This window comes from Chionomys nivalis, chromosome 26 (assembly GCF_950005125.1).
Source record: "Chionomys nivalis chromosome 26, mChiNiv1.1, whole genome shotgun sequence".
NCBI lineage: Eukaryota > Metazoa > Chordata > Mammalia > Rodentia > Cricetidae > Chionomys > Chionomys nivalis.
Genome location: NC_080111.1, coordinates 17,658,497 through 17,673,273, shown reverse-complemented (window position 1 = coordinate 17,673,273; position 14,777 = coordinate 17,658,497). Strand labels below are relative to the sequence as shown.

The 14,777-nt window shown below is 45.2% G+C and overlaps 1 protein-coding gene across 1 annotated transcript; it reads left to right on the top strand.

The window, feature by feature from the left end:
* Positions 1-424: 424 nt before the first annotated feature.
* Pmpcb (peptidase, mitochondrial processing subunit beta) lies at positions 425-14,683 on the top strand. Its single transcript, XM_057758842.1, has 13 exons — positions 425-558; positions 2,255-2,395; positions 3,814-3,900; positions 4,346-4,475; positions 5,921-6,119; positions 6,878-6,957; positions 10,040-10,152; positions 11,474-11,617; positions 12,792-12,952; positions 13,918-14,003; positions 14,164-14,252; positions 14,357-14,432; positions 14,511-14,683. The coding sequence occupies exons 1-13, from the start codon at positions 460-462 to the stop codon at positions 14,573-14,575; spliced, it is 1,470 nt and encodes a 489-aa protein (XP_057614825.1). The 5' UTR covers positions 425-459; the 3' UTR covers positions 14,576-14,683.
* The last annotated feature ends 94 nt before the right edge of the window (positions 14,684-14,777 follow it).

Genomic DNA, 14,777 nt, shown 5'->3' with positions numbered 1-14,777 from the left:
GATAAAGAGGTGCCCGGGAACATGAGAAAGCAAAGATCGTCCAGGTAGAGTGCTAAGACACACTAAGGCCCTTGGAGGCAAACAACACTACGTCTCACTAACAGAATAGAAGCAAATGTCCGCTTTCAGTAGCGACTTCGGCAGAGGTATTATTTCTGCGGAACGGAATAAGCAAGGCTGTAAACAATAGAACAGTAATGAGGGCCAACATGATCGCACCCTTCCCTCCCGTGTGCTTCTTTCCCATGACTTCCACCCGCCTCGGGGACACAGGTTACATTCATGTGGTCACGCGTGTGCCTTGCACAACTGACGGCCCCAGTCGGTGAGAAGCGGAGCGGGAGGCTGTAGTTCCCACGGCCGCCACACGGGGCGCCAGCCAACCAGCCAGCCAGCCTCCTGCTCTGGGGCCTGGAGTCACGACCCGGAAGTACTTCTCCAGCTCCCCCCGTAGCTGACATGGCGGCCGCCGCGGTCTCCCGGACGCTGCTCTCCGCCGCCCGACGGCGGCTGTGGGGATTCACCCGAAGGCTCCCATATGGCGGCGCCGCTGCTCAGGTGAGCCTCGCTCCGCCGCGCCGGAGCCGAAGCCGCCGCGCTCCGGGGACTCCGAGGCCTCTGGGTCTCTCCATCCCAACCCCGGGCCGCGGGCGGGGGCGGGGTGGGGGCGGGGCCGCGGCGGGGGCGGGGTGGGGGCGGGGCCGCGGCGGGGGCGGGGGCGGGGCCGGCTGCCCGGGTCTAGGAAGGAGCAGGCGCCGACCACTAAAATGTTAGTGTTTGCAGCCTGGGGGAGATCAGTGAGGAATGCTGCCTCTTTTTTTCTGCTTAAGACAAGTTCATCCTCAGTTTATTTGAAAGTTTCCTTGCTCCAAAGATATCTGGGAAGGTGTGTGCGTGTGTATGACCAATGTTGTATTCACCAATGTTGTATTCGAGCCCATTCTCACCCAAGAGAAGACCAGGGCGAGCCCTTTATGAATTTGAAGTTTTTATTTGAGCCACACAGACCGGGCCTGGGGCATGCACTCTCTCTCTTTTTTTTTTTTTATTACAAGTCTAAAGAGGTGGCCTGAGCAGGGTGAGCAGGGGTTTTATACAGTTAAAATACACAAGTTTGGGACATCTTGTTGGCAGCTGTGATGTCTGTTAGCAAGTGTAACAGGAGATGAACTTTTTTCTGTTTATTTTTCTCTGTGTAGTCCTAGCTGACCTGGAACTCTGTAGACCAGGCTGGCATTGAACTTACAGAACTCCGCCTGCCCCCAAGTGCTGGGATTAAAGGTGTGTGCCACCAGCTGGCCCACGGTATGAACTTTTAATAATAATAGGGCACACAAGTGACTGTGGTACTTCTGTTTGCTCATGGTTACAGAAGCAGAGTGATGCAGGTTATAACAAAAATTCCTTAAGTACCTGTCTTAGCTGGGGTCTCCACAGCAACTCTTATAAAGGAGAACATATTAATTGGGGCTGGTTTACAGTTCAGAAACTTGGTCCATTATCGTCATCGAGGGAAGTATGGGGCTGTGCAGGCAGATGTGGTACTGGAGGAGGAGCTACAGCTGGATTGGCAGAGAGCAGGAAGAGAGAGACTCCGGGCCTGCCTGGAGCATTGGAAACTTCCTCTGCAAGGCCACACCTAATAGTTCCTCACCCTGGTGACCAAACGTTCAGATCTGTGAGTCTGTGATTGGGGGCCATTCCTGTGCAAACCACTGCAGTACCCTGCATGCCTGCCAATTAAGCTGACCTCAGGTTTTTGGGTAAGGATGTAGCAAATATGTTTTTCTTATTTCACTATGAAAAGAAAGAACTGATAGGTGACAGTCTACAGTGTGATAGGTGACAGTCTACGGTGTGATGGGTGACAGTCTATAGGCTGATAGAGTTCTACCCACATCTCCTTTGTTTTTTTGTTTTTTTTGTTTTGTTTTGTTTTTCAAGACAGGGTTTCTCTGTGGTTTTGGAGCCTGTCCTGGAACTAGCTCTTGTAGACCAGGCTGATCTCGAACTCACAGAGATCCACCTGCCTCTGCCTCCCGAGTTCTGGGATTAAAGGCGTGCGCCACTACTGCCCGGCCCCACATCTCCTTTGTGACCTTAGCTTCCTGTTACATTTTTGTAAAGTCATTTTTATATTTTTGTTTCCAGTCTAGGAAAGTGTTTTATGGAATGAGCCTGAGGTCTTTCTGATTGACATTGCATAACAGAGTAGTAAGCAGTGTTTGCTCTCTTTTCTTCCTGTGTCTGTTAGCCGTGGTGTTGTGGAGGGAGCCGACTAAGAAGCACACAGGCTGCTGCCCAGGTTGTCCTGAACGTTCCCGAGACACGTGTAACATGTTTGGAAAATGGACTCCGAGTCGCCTCTGAGAACTCCGGGCTCTCGACGTGCACAGTAAGCCACTGCAGCAGCCTTTCACCGAGTGGCGCCTCGTTTGGGAGGGAGCAGAGTAGCAGCTGCCTGGAAGTTGATTGGCCTCTCTCGCTATTTACATCTGTCTTTGTTGACAGAAGCGTGGTTGTGGGGCTCTCCCGCCCTCCCATACACAGCACTGGGCCCCAGCCAGCTCCCACATCATGACACAATTAGTTTGGAATGATCAGCCTTGTTTAGGCTCATTTCTGGCCAGCTCCTAATTTAGCCTGTTTCTCTTTACCTACCTTTTGTCCTGGGGCTTATTGCCTTTCTTCTGTGTCTCTGACCTTCACTGCTTCTCTGTGTCTGCCTAGCTTCTTGTCCCAGGCGTGTCCCTGCCTCCCTCTTCTCTCATTCTTTTGTTCTTCTTCCTTAGCCCAGATTTCTCCTCTTTATTCTCTCAGCCTGCCCCTCTTCTACTTTCTCGCCTAGCTAATGACCATGGAGTTCTCTATTAGACCAATCAGGTGCCTTAGGGAAACAGATGCAATACATCCTTACATAATTAAACAATCTTTTGTTTAACCAAAAAATTAGACTTTTCTCTGTGCAGCATAGATGAAAGCAGCACACCTTCTCACAGTTAAAGTGCTAGTCTGTAGCATAAACAGATGTGATACATCCTTGTCTAGTTCAATAATATTCCACAGCACAGTATTAAAACTCCTCTCATCTGTTTTACTGATAATTTCAGAGACGTTAAATGGTTGTGTCTGAGGTTATAAAAGTTCCATGTGAACTTGAACCTGACTTTCTGACAGTTCTGATGGTGTTTATACCACAGTTATTAACTGGATGTACTAATGAGCTATGGTTTATACCACAGTTATTAATTGGATGTACTAATGAGCTATGGTTTATACCACAGTTATTAATTGGATGTACTAATGAGCTATGTTAAGAATTTGAGTCTGATATTTGTTTGGTTTTTCCAGACAGGGTGTCTCTGTGTATTCCAGGGCCAGCCTGGCCTTGAACTCAGCAATCCACCGTCTCTGCCTCCTGGGTGCTGGGATTAAAGCCATACTCCCCCACCGTGTGGCTGAGTCCCGTATTTATAACAGTTGCCAGTAGCCTGGTGCTGAAAATTTCAAGTCCCAAGTCCTATGAATGAGCTGTCAGTTCAGTGTGGTCAAAGAGAACTTAGTGGAAACTTAAGGTTGGAAAACATTAGCCAGAAAAAGGACTGAAATTACCTTCTGTCTCCACAAACTGAAATTTATTGTATGATTTTTAATAACGTGTGTCTGTGTGGGGGACATGTGAGTTCAGGAGGCCGGAAGGAAGAGGAACTGCCTAAATTGGTGCTGGGAAGCGCAGTCGGGTTCTCCCTTAGAGCCGTGAGTGTTACTAGCGGCTGCCAGGGATTTGCCTAATCTTTCTGTGATTTCATTCAGGTTGGACTGTGGATTGACGCCGGGAGCCGATATGAGAACGAGAAGAATAACGGAACGGCTCACTTTCTGGAGCACATGGCCTTCAAGGCGAGTTGTGAGGCTTTGCTGAAATCATGTAAAAATACTGCACTGTAAGGACGAGGCGATTTCAGTGGATGCCATGTTTCTGTTTTTCCAGTGTTTGTGAAATGATTACTGATAGTGCTTTCTCACTTTGAAAGAAGGGTGCTCTTTGGGTACAGGAACACACAAACGCTCCTCAGTGCTTTCTCACTTTGAAAGAAGGGTGCTCTTTGGGTACAGGAACACACAAACGCTCCTCAGTGCTTTCTCACTTTGAAAGAAGGGTGCTGTTTTGGGATTCAGGAATACACAAACGCTCCTCCGTGGGTATTTTTTTAACCCTAATACACTCTACAAACTTGACCTTGCCTGACTGACGTTGGCTTTTGTTGTACACTTACTGTCTAAAGTGTTTAGATGAAGGACAGAAGGGAAATTGTCATAATGGTGTTTTTTTCTTTATTTCAAGGGCACTAAAAAGAGGTCCCAGTTAGACCTTGAACTTGAGATTGAAAATATGGGTGCTCATCTTAACGCCTACACCTCCAGAGAACAGACCGTGTACTATGCCAAAGCTTTCTCTAAAGATTTGCCAAGAGGTATTGTTACCTATACTACAGAAAATGCAGTTTCCATGAGGGCTCAGACATAATTTAGCACTGTGGTTTTTCTATGTCTGTTATTAAAAAAATAAATAAAAATCAAACCCAGAGGGTGTCTGCTCTTAGGGAAGAATTAAAAACAAAATAGTATTTAAAAGCTAATGAATGAAATTATTAACTTTTGTGATTAAACAGTTGTAATCAGTTTTATTGCTCTAAAGTTTTGGTTACCATAGGATTTCATCAGTATCACTTGAGTGGTATTCTCTGCAGTACTCTGTGTTGTTTGTAGCCAGTGATCGACATCAAGCTCTACACACTACTTTTTGAGGCAGATCTTACTGAGAGCCTGGCTGGCCCAGGTTTGTCTAGACTGCCGGAGAGCAAGCATTATGCTTCGTCCTGTCTCTGCACTGGAAGAGAGGTGCTCCTGTCTGGGGGTGGAACTTAGGTCCAGATGCCTGGGTGGCAGGCAGGTCGCTGTGAGCATCTGCATCACCACCCAACTCATCAGGGTTTTAGTGATAATTATAAAAAATGAAATAGTTTCATGGTACTTTCCACTATTTCATGACCATCTCAGTATGAACTTTCTCCAACCACCTGCTTTATCCTGTTCATATTTGAAGTTAATTGGCTCAGACAAGGGCCCATAAAATGAACTGAAACAAGAGAAAAATTTATACTGGAACAAAGCAATGAAACTTAGGGTTGTAAGTTTATTTTACCCTTAATAAAATTTTTATTGCTATAGCAACGAGGGTATCCTTTTTGGGGGATGTAGTTTTTTCCAAAAAATTTGCTCCACCTTTGACTTCCTACAAGCTAGGACTTCAGCAAACAGAGTTCTGTAAGCTGCTCCTGAGGGCATATTTTGGGTTATAGTGTTTTTTTTTCCTTTCTTACATTGCAGCCTCATTGCTATGCAAATATGGGTAGCAGTGTTTCTACCCATGTATCTGCGCGTGTACCTGTTCTCTCTCTTAACACATCATCTTCTTTCATATTCTTTTGTGTGTGTGTGTGGGTGGGTGGGTTTTGAATCAGGATTTCTCTGTGTAGTCCTGGCTGTCCTGGAACTCACTCTGTAGACCAGGCTGGCCTCCAACTCACGGAGATCCGCCCACCCCTGTCTGCCTTAGTGCTGGGATTAAAGGTGTGCGGTATTACTGCCAGGCTATTTCATACTTTTTGTTTAGAGCCATCTGTATTAGCAGCCAGATTTCTGTGGGATGTCTGACCCAGAATTAATAAGAAGTGGTAACATTTAGGATTTTCCCAAGGTCTTCTATACCAAAGAGTTTTTATTTTACATTCATTTTAATGTGATAATTAGATTAACTACTCTAATTAATAATATTGAGTGATGGTTAGTGCCATGGTTTCTGATGTTGGCTTAAGAGATTTAATGCTTGTGTTTCTGGTGCTTTAATTTCATTTAGCTGTGGAAATTCTTGCTGACATAATTCAGAATAGCACGCTGGGGGAAGCAGAGATTGAGCGTGAACGTGGAGTGATCCTCAGAGAGATGCAGGAAGTTGAGACCAACTTGCAGGAAGTTGTGTTTGATTACCTTCACGCCACAGCTTATCAGAACACTGCGCTTGGGCGGACCATCCTGGGACCAACTGAAAATATCAAGTTCGTGTATTTCTCACTTGAAAATTTTGCACAAAAATTATGACAGATAATCTAAACTTGTGACTGATTGTGCTGTAATGATACTCATAGAAAATTGGGAGCTAAAGAAGAAATGTTGATTATGTCTTGATAGAAAAGGCAGCACTTTCAGCACTTAGAAGGCCTTCGAGTTCTATTCATTTCAGATGTGCTGTGTGAGGGGCTGTGCTTTGTACTTCCCGTAGGTGTGGTGGCCTATGACCAGGAACATTGCTGAGTTCTGGGTCAGCCTGGCTACAGAATGAGTGTCATGGATCGCTTTACTCTGGCATTTTGAGGGGCCCACCACCCAGCTCCAGATAAACCACACACGGAGGCTTCTCCTTACTCATGGATGCCCGGCCTTAGCTCGGCTTGTTTCTAGCCAGCTTTTCTTCACTTAAATCATCCCGTCTACCTTTTATCTCTGGGCTTTTATCTTTCTCTGTCTCTGTATACCTTTCTTTCTTCTTTCTCTGTGTATTTGGGTGGCTGCCCCTGGTGTCCTCTTGCTGCTCCTTCTCCCTCATTCCTCCTCCCATTTATCCTCTCCGCCTGTCCTTGCTCCTGCTTCGCTGTTGGCCGTTCTCTTTATTAGACCAAGAGGTGTTTTAAAGACAGAGAATCACAGTTTCAGAGTTAAAAAAACGCAGTGTAAACACACCTTAAAATAATATTTTCCAAGAAATGAGACCCTGTCTATAAAATGAAATGAAATAATCTTATTACTCTATTTACAGGTCTATAAACCGTAAGGACTTAGTGGATTACATAACCACGCACTACAAAGGACCAAGGATTGTGCTTGCTGCTGCTGGAGGTTGGTTAAGTTCCTCTGACTGCGCTAGACACGGTTGTTGGGTCCTCTTGGGACACATCCTGAAAGTGTTTTGCACTTCAAGTGTGAGCACTGGACCAGACTCCCTGTTGTGTTTTTAGTAGGTTTCATTTACAGAAACCTTAACAACCCATTCAGCACATAAGTGTGCATAACAGTGTAAGTTTCTTAGAAGAGAAAGGCAGATGAATGAACGCGGAGACGGGTAACTTGGGAGACTGTGTTGTGTAATTAGAGTCTTGAGATTTTAGTTGAGAAATAGCTTTCTCCTTGGCTGAACCTGGGATGGGTATAGCCATTGATGTGCTCAGTTACTCAGTAAAGCAACTAGTCCTATAAGGGAAGTACATTGGGAGCCATGGGAATGTGTAATGTCAATCAGAACACGTAGGTGCAGCAGATTTCCTGTGAGGTCTGTGAACTTAAGAAAATTCACTTGAGATTCTGCCTGAATTTGGGGGTACAGTCGTTTTAATTGACTTGCCCGTTTTCTCTTTCAATATTAGAGTATATTAGTTTTGTGTGTTTGTGAATTTAACTTTTCTCTTTTTAGGAGTTATTACAAATTAAAACAAGTTGATCTAATGAACCTTGGAGTTGTTCTGTGTAGGTACTGAAGTCAATTAAAGTTAATGGTATGGCCTAGATTGTTAGCATTTTGTCTTAGTGAGCTACACAGTTTTTGTTGTTTTGAAACAGACTTGCACTTGAAGCCATCCTCCTGTCTCAAGTCTTGTGAGTGCTGGTACAGCTGAAGTCACAATGCCTGATGACTTATAAATGTCACAGTTTATAAGTGTTGGTGTTTCAGATGCGATGTGCCAGTTTCTGCCTCTCCTGGCCTTTTCCGAGTTCCTATCTGAGCTCCCATGTAGTCCTTAGTTACTAGGAAGTATAGCTGTAGTGTGCCAGTACACGATTTCACTCCCACGCCCTTCCAGATTGGGCTGTCGGAGGAGAGCGCGCTTCTGGCTTATTTAACCACGACAATTACTGAATCTGAAGGCAAAACAGTGATGGACGGGGCGAGGGCTGTGTGATGGATTCTCTGCTCTCTGGCACCCTTGTCCCGCCATGATTCTGTGTCTTACCCTCTGGGCTGATGGTCAAGGCGACTCCTACATGGAATCCAGAAAACTCTACTGTCTCACTGTCATGCTTTTTACATCACAGCTTTTTGTTTGTTTTGCTTTGTTTTTGTTTTCTGAGACAGGGTTTCTCTGGGTAGCCCTGGTTGTTCTGGAACTTGCTCAGTAGGTCAGCTTGACCTCGAATTCAAGAGATCCACCTTCCTCGTTAGTATAGTGGTGAAAAAAAAAAAAAGATCCACCTGCCACTGCCTCCAGAGTGCTGGGATTAAAGGCGTGCGCCACCACTGCTTGGTTACATCACAGATTTATTTGGGAACTATGGGTATAAACTGCTTTTAATGGGTTTTCGTTTAGAGAAATCCTTTTTTAAAATTTGTTTTTACGTGTGTGTTTTGCTTGCCTGTGTGCATGTCCACCAGGTAGTGCCTAGTGACGACAGAGGTCAGGAGGAGGCGTACGATCACCTGGGTCTGGAGATACAGATGCTTGGTAAGCCATCTTGTGGGTACTGGGAGCCGAACCTGGGTCCTCTGTAAGACAGCAGTGACCATCTCTCCAGTCCCCATTTAAATAAATCTTTTTTGTTTGTTTGTTTGAGACAGGGTTTCTCTGTGAAACAGCTCTAGCTGCCTCGGAATTCACTCTGTAGACCAGGTTGGCCTAGAACTCAAAGAGATCCGCTTGCCTCTGCCTCTCAAGTGCTGGGATTAGAGGTGTGCACCACAACTGCCCAGCTTTAAATAAATAGTAATATTTTTAAACCCTTTGCACAAGCCTAGCACATACTTAGAATTGAAGCATTCTGGAAACTGAGGCAAGCGGATTCCGAGACCAAGGCCAGGCTGGACTGCATGGCCAGGCCTGTCTCAAATGTGTAAACACAGTGTCTAGACTTTTGAGCTGATGTCTGTGTTCTGTGACTTTCCTGACTGACCTTGTGTGGGTCCCATGCCTGGATCTAAGTGATCTCTCTGAGGTTTGGGTGTCAAGACATGAGCACAGGGGAAAATAGGAATGTTTTTGAAAGTTAGAATTAATTTTGGTTCCGGAGTCGAGAGTGAAGCACTTCTGCATGTACAACTCTACAGACTCAGCCATGTTTCTCTTCTTCCCTGCTTAAAAGGTAACTTATGAAATTGACTTTTGACTAGGGTGTACACTAAACTTTTATAATTTAACATGATTATCTATAGAAACTGGGTTTTTGAGAGTCAAATTTTTTTTTTTAAAAAAAAGTGATGAATGGGTCTGGAGATATGGCTCAGCGGTTAAGAGCATTGCCTGCGCTTCCAAAGGTCCTGAGTTCAATTCCCAGCAACCACATGGTGGCTCACAACCATCTGTAATGAGGTCTGGTGCCCTCTTCTGGCCTGCAGACATACACACAGACAGAATATTGAATACATAATAAATAAATATTTAAAAAAAAAATAAAAAGTGATGAATGCCGGGCGGTAGTGGCACACGCCTTTAATCCCAGCACTCGGGAGGCAGAGGCAGGCGGATCTCTGTGAGTTCGAGGCCAGCCTGGTCTACAAGAGCTAGTTCCAGGACAGGAACCAAAAGCTACCGAGAAACCCTGTCTTGAAAAATCCAAAAAAAAAAAAAAAAAAGTGATGAATGACAATTTCTTACTCTCTTGAACTGGCTTGGCGTTTACTGTGCAGAGATTTGTACTCCTAGAAGTTATATGAAGCATATGAAGTTATAATGCTCAGAAAAGTTATAGAGACCTATCAAAAAATCTAGTAGAATTAAAAAGAAAAAAGTCGAATGTATTTGTATGTTGGTGAACACTAGCTGCTCAGGGAAAGCTTTGCAGCCCAAGGTTCAGCGAATGCAAGTCCTCCGTGTGTAAGATACATCACGTGATCCATGCCAGACTTCCTGTAAAGCATACTGCTGGCAGGTGGCTATCTTGAGTTGATTATGTGGCTATTAGATACGTAAGAATATATTTTCTTTCAATTTAGGTGTTTGCCATGACGAGCTGCTTGAGTTGGCCAAGGTTCACTTTGGTGACTCTTTGTGCACACACAGAGGAGAAGTGCCAGCTCTGCCTCCCTGTGAGTTCACCGGAAGCGAGGTAGGCACGCTCTTCCTTAGGTCCAGCCTCTGCAAGTCTACTACTTAAAAGTGAGCCTCTCTGAGGACACGGCTCAGCGGTTTGCGCCGCTTGCTGCACTTGCAGAGGACACAGCCACCCGCGACTCCAGTTCCCGGGAAGCTGACACCCTCTTGACCTCTCTGGGCTCCAACACACACACGGGAGCGGGGGATTAAAAATGTTAAAAAAAAAAAAATAGGAGTGTATAAAATCTGAGTTTCAGGCTGGAGAGTTGGCTCCAAGGGTAAATACAGGTGCTGGTCACCAAGCCGGTCATCTTGAGACTCGCATGGTAGAGAGAAAACAGACTCGCATTGGCTGGCTTCTGAACTCAGCATCCTGCCCATGCCCACACACACACCCAACAAACAAGATGTAAACTTTTTCAGTGTGTGTATTTCCAGTAGGGAAATGTGTAAAGTGAAGCACAGGAAGGGAAAAGGATGGGCACATTTGCTCACATTTCTTCCCGTTTCATGTAAGTGCCTTGCTTTTCTTTCCTGAGGAAGCGCCGTGTAAGAGCAGTGTTCACAGTTGCTCATTGTGTGTTTTTCTTTTGCACAATGCATATTTACATGTGCTAGGGTATAAACACAACCTTATAGTAAAAAGACTGAATTTTGACCTATGCACCGGGTGTGTTGTTGGTTTCGTTGCTGCCCCACAGGCACGGTTGGGATTGCGGAGGATCTGCTTATCAGCTGCAGTGTTGGGCATCAGGTCTAGTTGGCCACATCGTGATGTTCACAGCAGTGTGATGCTGGCAGCTACACAGAGCTGTACCATTTTACTGCTTACATGTGGGTTAAAAACATCACAGTAGACATAAAATATTAGCGGAATAAGGCAACGCCTGTTGACCAGGTGGTATTTCCAATTATTCTGTAACTCTAGGACTAGTGTTAGTTAACTAGTTATCTGTAGAACCCGATAAATGGAGACTTACTAGTTATAAATGCTCACCTTGTTTGCTCCACTAGGTCTTACAACTTAACCTGTTTCTCTTCCTCCCCATTTGCCCAGCTTTTCACCTTTCCTTCTGTGTCCTGCTGTCACTGCTTCCTCTCTGTGGATGGTGGATGCCTGGCTAGACGCCCTGCGCGTCTCCCTCTTTCCCCCTTTTCTCTCCTCTCCTCTTTCGTATTCTCGCTGCTCGCCAGCCCTGCCTGACCAAAAAGGGGCCTTGTGTAGGCAGAGCGACACATCTTCACATGGTTAGGGAAATGTAACGTCAGTGTAACACAGCCTTACGTAGTTAAAGTACCGGTCCACGGCAGTTACTTTGTTTGTTGTAACCCAGATCCGAGTGAGGGACGACAAGATGCCTTTGGCACACCTTGCAATAGCTGTTGAAGCGGTTGGCTGGGCACATCCAGACACAATCTGTCTCATGGTTGCAAACACACTGATTGGCAACTGGGATCGCTCTTTTGGAGGAGGAATGGTAAGTGGTTTTTGAAGTAACTTCATGATAAATGGAAGACTGTCATGTTTTTTAAAACATGAATTCCTTGTAAGGCTCTTCCCATTTTTGAAATGGCAAAAATAGGTTACTTGTACTATGACTCTTGACTCTTGGATTGTACCTAAGCCAGGAAAAAAAAAGCCTTGTCATACTGTTTGTTGGTTGGCAGAAGAATCCGTTTTTACTGTTCTAATAGTAGTAGTAGGTACTGTGGTACCCACACAGTGTTTTTTTTTTTTTTTTTTTGGTTTTTCGAGACAGGGTTTCTCTGTGGTTTTGGAGCCTGTCCTCCTGGAATTAGCTCTTGTAGACCAGGCTGGTCTCAAACTCACAGAGATCCGCCTGCCTCTGCGTCCCAAGTGCTGGGATTAAAGGCGTGCGCCACCACTGCCCGGCCCCACACAGTGTTAATGTTCTAACCTTTTCTGGGAACTCTGTCTTCATTGGTGCACACTGAAGACCCCAGAGGCAAGGAAATCCACAGCTAACTCTGAACTGTTGGGAATGTATAAGGCTTGGCTTGTGGTGCAGTGGTGCCTTGCCTCACACGCCCGAGCCCTCGGCTCATCCACTGACAAAGGAAAGAGCAGTATGTCTGAATGAAAGCAGGAGAAGGCACGGACTTCTTTGTACTATTTTTACAACTTTTCTGAAATGTTTACATTTCAAAATACAGTAGATTTGTCCGAAAGATCCAAAGTACATTTCCTGTGACTATCTTAGATTTCGGTACAGCATCACCTCAGGGTGCATAATCAGAGCCTTCCGTGTCCCGGGAACAGCACTGTAGGCTATGAATGGGCGCAGCTACTAAACCAGTTTCAAGAACTCATTGCTTTTATATTCTCTGTTGAGGCAGGTTAAGTGTAATTCTTCCTTGGATTGTAAAGTTACTGTTGAGGTGTTGCTGGGTAGAACTGGGAGCCTAAGCAGAGCTTGGTACGTCTTTAATCCCTGTACTCAGGAGGAAAACACAGGTCAGTCTCTAACTGGTCTACATAGTGTGTTCCAAGCCAGCCAGGGCTATGTAACGACCGTGCCCACCACGGCTAACCGTGTCGGGTTGGCACTCACTGACAGCCAGAGTCACTGTGTGTGGACTTGGATCCATGTGTCCAGTGTACAAACCAAGCTGGATTGTTTTCCTTTACAGAATTTATCCAGCAAGCTGGCCCAGCTGGCTTGTCACGGCAATCTGTGCCACAGCTTCCAGTCCTTCAACACATCCTACACAGACACCGGACTGTGGGGACTCTACATGGTCTGTGAACAAGCGACGGTGGCCGACATGCTGAGCGCCGTGCAGAAGGAATGGTGAGGGGACGACGTGAAGTCCTTTACCTGGAGTTTATCATCTTAGGCTGTTTCCTAATGGCGGTGACTCCAGCTTCAAAGGAGTGGTGGCGATGTTTTTAAGGACAGATATTTCTTTTAAACCTCACGTGAAGCTAATTATACTCTAAAATATTTATAAGTCAACCGAACGTTCAGAAAATACCTCTAAAAGCATGAGGAGTGGAGACATAGGTCAGTGGTAGAGCATGTGACTTCCTTAGCACGCCCAGAACCCTGGTCTGAACCCCTGGAATTTCCCAAAGGAAAAAGGGAAGGCAGGTTAGACAGGCGAATGTGACCTTAGCATAAGAAAGCAGTGGTTCTCACACTTCCTCATGGTGTGACCCTTTAGGACAGTTCCTCATGGTCTGCTGGCCCCAACCATAAAATTACTTCATAACTGTAATTTTCTGCTATGAACCGTAATGGATAGACAGTCTATAGGTTGAAAACTACTGACCAAAAGGATTAGTCAGTAGGCCAAGGCAGAAAATCCCAGTGCTTCCTAGAAATTTCTTTCGTTATTAGGAGCCTTAAGTCTCTAAATTTAGCTAACTGGGATATTTTTGCTTCTTAATTTATTAGACTCAGCCAATTGTCTTGAGAAGCTAAGAGGTGACCACTGATCCCTCCCCTCTCTGAGCTCACATGGCGACTCCATAGATGCCTGTTCTCAAAACATGGGCACTGCTTTAGACTGTATTACTTTGTCTGCTGATTAGCAATTAGACAGGATTTTTTGAGATGTTAATGGTACTTGGAAAAATAATTCGTATTTTACCTTTAGTTTTAGGATTAGTAAATTTCAGGTTTTTACTGAATTGAAATATAATCATTTGAATGTTGTGTTATAATATATAGAACACAGTTTTTGCTCTTTAGGACAGTAAACTAGATGTAGTAACGTTCCCCAGTTACCTAAGGCCATTTCAACTGTGTTCTAGGATACGACTCTGCACCAGTGTGACTGAGAGTGAAGTAGCACGAGCCAAAAACCTCCTGAAAACAAACATGCTGCTGCAGCTTGACGGTGAGCCTCTAGAGGGCGGGTGGGAGGTGCTTGGTGGGCAGCCCTGCAGCTTGACGGTGAGCCTCTAGAGGGCGGGTGGGAGGTGCTTGGTGGGCAGCCCTGCTTTGACTGTCCTCATGGCCCACGTCTCTCTGGATACTTAGATTCCCTTCTCTAACAGGCTCGACTCCAATCTGTGAAGACATCGGCAGGCAGATGCTGTGCTATAACAGAAGAATTCCCATCCCCGAGCTTGAAGCAAGAATTGATGTAAGTAATCCTTAGGTTCCCTAACTCGTGGTTTAGTTTAGAAAGGTCAGGCATGTAGAATCCATCTTCACTACAGAAAGTCCTGATGATATCACCCGTTTTAGGCTGTGAATGCAGAGATGGTTCGAGAAGTCTGTACCAAGTACATTTATGACAAAAGTCCAGCCATTGCTGCACTCGGTAAGCCTGGCTCTCCCCTGTGTACACAGTTGCTGAGGACTTGGATTCTGTTCTCACCATCTTCCTTTTAATCCGTAGGTCCAATTGAACGGTTACCAGATTTTAAGCAGATTTGTAGTAACATGCGCTGGATTCGTGATTAATTTTTGTGATCAAATATTCTGCACACATATATATTTATAAAACTAGAGATCTTGAAGTTTTAAAGAGCTGTCAGTCTTCAAATGAAAAAAAAATAAAAACGTATTTGGAACTTTTGCGTTGGTCTGTTATATATACACTTTCAGAGGCTAAGACTACAGCCCTGAACATTGTTTAGTGTAATGGTTGAACTTGGTGTTGGGA

Excerpts from the sequence above, each read along its gene's own strand:
- Pmpcb (XM_057758842.1), top strand. The coding sequence starts at position 460 with ATGGCGGCCGCCGCGGTCTCCCGGACGCTGCTCTCCGCCGCCCGACGG. Across the intron at positions 4,476-5,920 it reads CTCTAAAGATTTGCCAAGAG|CTGTGGAAATTCTTGCTGAC; the intron begins GTATTGTTACCT and ends AATTTCATTTAG. Across the intron at positions 14,004-14,163 it reads CATGCTGCTGCAGCTTGACG|GCTCGACTCCAATCTGTGAA; the intron begins GTGAGCCTCTAG and ends CTTCTCTAACAG.